Source organism: Sinocyclocheilus rhinocerous, unplaced genomic scaffold, assembly GCF_001515625.1.
Source record: "Sinocyclocheilus rhinocerous isolate Xijiao unplaced genomic scaffold, SAMN03320098_v1.1 scaffold11865, whole genome shotgun sequence".
NCBI classification, from domain to species: domain Eukaryota; kingdom Metazoa; phylum Chordata; class Actinopteri; order Cypriniformes; family Cyprinidae; genus Sinocyclocheilus; species Sinocyclocheilus rhinocerous.
Window position 1 is genome coordinate 1,576 of NW_015640132.1, and position 2,441 is coordinate 4,016.

At 35.7% G+C, this 2,441-nt stretch overlaps 1 protein-coding gene across 1 annotated transcript in view; it reads left to right on the forward strand.

Moving 5' to 3' along the window:
* Nucleotides 1-1,148: 1,148 nt before the first annotated feature.
* Nucleotides 1,149-2,441, forward strand: part of LOC107752546 (granzyme B-like) — a gene marked incomplete at both ends in the record, with an annotated part of 6,117 nt that continues 4,824 nt past the window's right edge. Inside the window, one exon of the mRNA XM_016568543.1 lies at nt 1,149-1,208. Within this exon, the coding sequence (XP_016424029.1) occupies nt 1,149-1,208 (60 nt within the window). The remainder of the gene's footprint in view (nt 1,209-2,441) is intronic.

A 2,441-nucleotide genomic window follows, 5' to 3' on the forward strand; every position in this document is an offset into this window, starting at 1 on the left:
ATACACACTGGGAAATTTGACTGCATATCACATTTTTGAAATTATCGATAGTAGCTGATCAATCTCGGGGGTTGGGCTGGGTCCGCTAGGCTTACTTGTCTCCGTGCTCGTGCTGGAGCTTGTTCACTTACGTCGGTGCTCGTGCTGGGGCTGGTGTTGTTTGGATGCCGATTTTGGAAAGTTTTTGCTGGGATGGGCATTTAAAAAAACCTGAAATTCTCTTTTGCGCCATTATCTCCTTGTATTAAAGTTAATCTTGTTCGCATTCTGTATAGTTCATGTCTGATACCACGCGCCAGCGTCTCGTGTTCATGAGGATTAGGCTCCCATATAGAAAACATCACAAGTAAAATTAATCATGTTTATAAAGATAAACATGGATTTATTATAGCCCACTTACAATTTACATTTCAGAGATCATTACAAATAAATTATTAAATGCTAAAACTGAATAAATTTAAATGAACAAACTTGGCGTTGCATTTGCAACCATGTGAAAACAGGGGGTGCTGCAGCCCGCGTCCCTGTATGTGACGAAGATGTTTTTGCAACAGCTCCAAGTTTCACGCGCAGTCTATAGGCCTACGTCACCGTCCGAATCCGTTCACTTCATTTCGTTCACTCCTTTCTGATATAGTCCACTCAACTGCCATACACTATAAAGGGATTAGTGAATGAGTGAACGAGTGAGCGATTTCGGACACAGCTTATGCCTCTCATTCAGGTGCTCCTGTGGCTACTGCCAGAACATGGACACTGGTCCTGAAGGACTGTGTTAGGGATGTTAATAGGCAGGTTTGTGACAAAAGTGCAGAATGAGTATCTTGTTATATACCAGGCTATAAATGACGCAGCAGCAGAGTAGGGTTTAAGACAGTTAAAACTGTATGACTGCAAAACCATAGTTAAAAAAATTAAACATTTGAAATACACAGTCTGTGTTACTACTTTACATAATATTTTCATTACAGAGTAAATTAGTTTACTTAAATTAATTAGTAAATTAAATTAATTAGTAAATTTTTCTTTTATAGGTTATGGACAAATGTGCAGAAGCACAAAAATAGCAATGTGCGCTAACAAAATAAATACAGTCAATTTTGATTTCATGTGTACTTTAATGCTTAAACTTAGACTTTACTTCTCAGTCAACAATTGCACCACGTTTCCTTACATTTTTCTTCTCCTCATTGGTCTCCCTTTGGCTGGTAAGATGTTATTAATTTTAGTCTTTCTGAATTTGCATTGTGCATTGTTTTTTAAGAGCAAAAATTATTTGAAAGCTAGAATATGATTTAAATAAAAATTAGTAGAAATCATCAGGGTCCAAGTACCAACGGCTCATGCAGATGATTAGTTGTTGCAGTTGAAATGTTTCTTTTCAAATATAATGTGGTTTTTACAGAAAATCCCATTTTGAATTTTCACGGATAGTTAGGGTTTGATGAAACGGGTTACAGCAACACACTGGTGTCAAAAGGGACAGCTGACTTTCAAAAGAAATCTAACAGTCAGACTGAAAGTGAGAAAGAGAAGAACCACTGTAAATATTTTTACTATCATAAGATATTGTGTTCAGAAGATATGTGGTGTAGCCTACATGGACTGTGTAACATTTACATTTAGAAGAATTGCATGTCACAGATCATTTTGCAGATCAAAATAAAGAAATGAAAAAAGTCAATAATTAATTATCATTAGGCCCTTTTTATTTTATATATACTGTATTTCTTTAGTATGTGTGGCCTTCCAACCTTTCAAACGGTGTATTTATGTTTAAACTCTAATGAACAATGTTTTGTAGAACTGTAACTAATAAGTGAACACCCCAATAAATACATTTTCAGCTCAAAAGGATATACAACGTTTGTGTTTTTGTACATTGATAATATATGAAACTGCTTCAGTTGTACAGTACATAAACAAGCAGATATTGATTGGTGCTTGCATGCCATTTTGGCCAGCAAAAATTATTCATTCATACATTTATAATATTGCAATACATGTGGTGCAAAAATACTACACAGAACAAATGTTCATAAACACAATGTGTTAGACAAAGTAAATAAACTGAATCAAAATCTGGTGCTTCTGAGCTGGTGCAGAATTTTACTAAACTTTGTGTGTCTCAGAATGTCCTGTTGTGTCAAGGTTTGTTAAGCTTTAACATTGCATTTGGCAGATCAGCTTGTAAAAATGGGCATTGCCTGACCAATAAATTAACTTGTATCTTCGCAGTGCTTCGACAAATCAAAATACTTTTGTTCCCTTTTTGCCAACACTGTCCCTAGTTGCTGTGCCTATTTTGGTGTAGATCAAACCAGCGACCTAGGAAGTCTTTGAAAATGTGTACGGCATTAAGCTAACTGAGACTTGTTATAGCACTTGCATATCATTGCCCTTTTGTTGATTTTGATTGCTTCCATTGACCTCATTTGTAA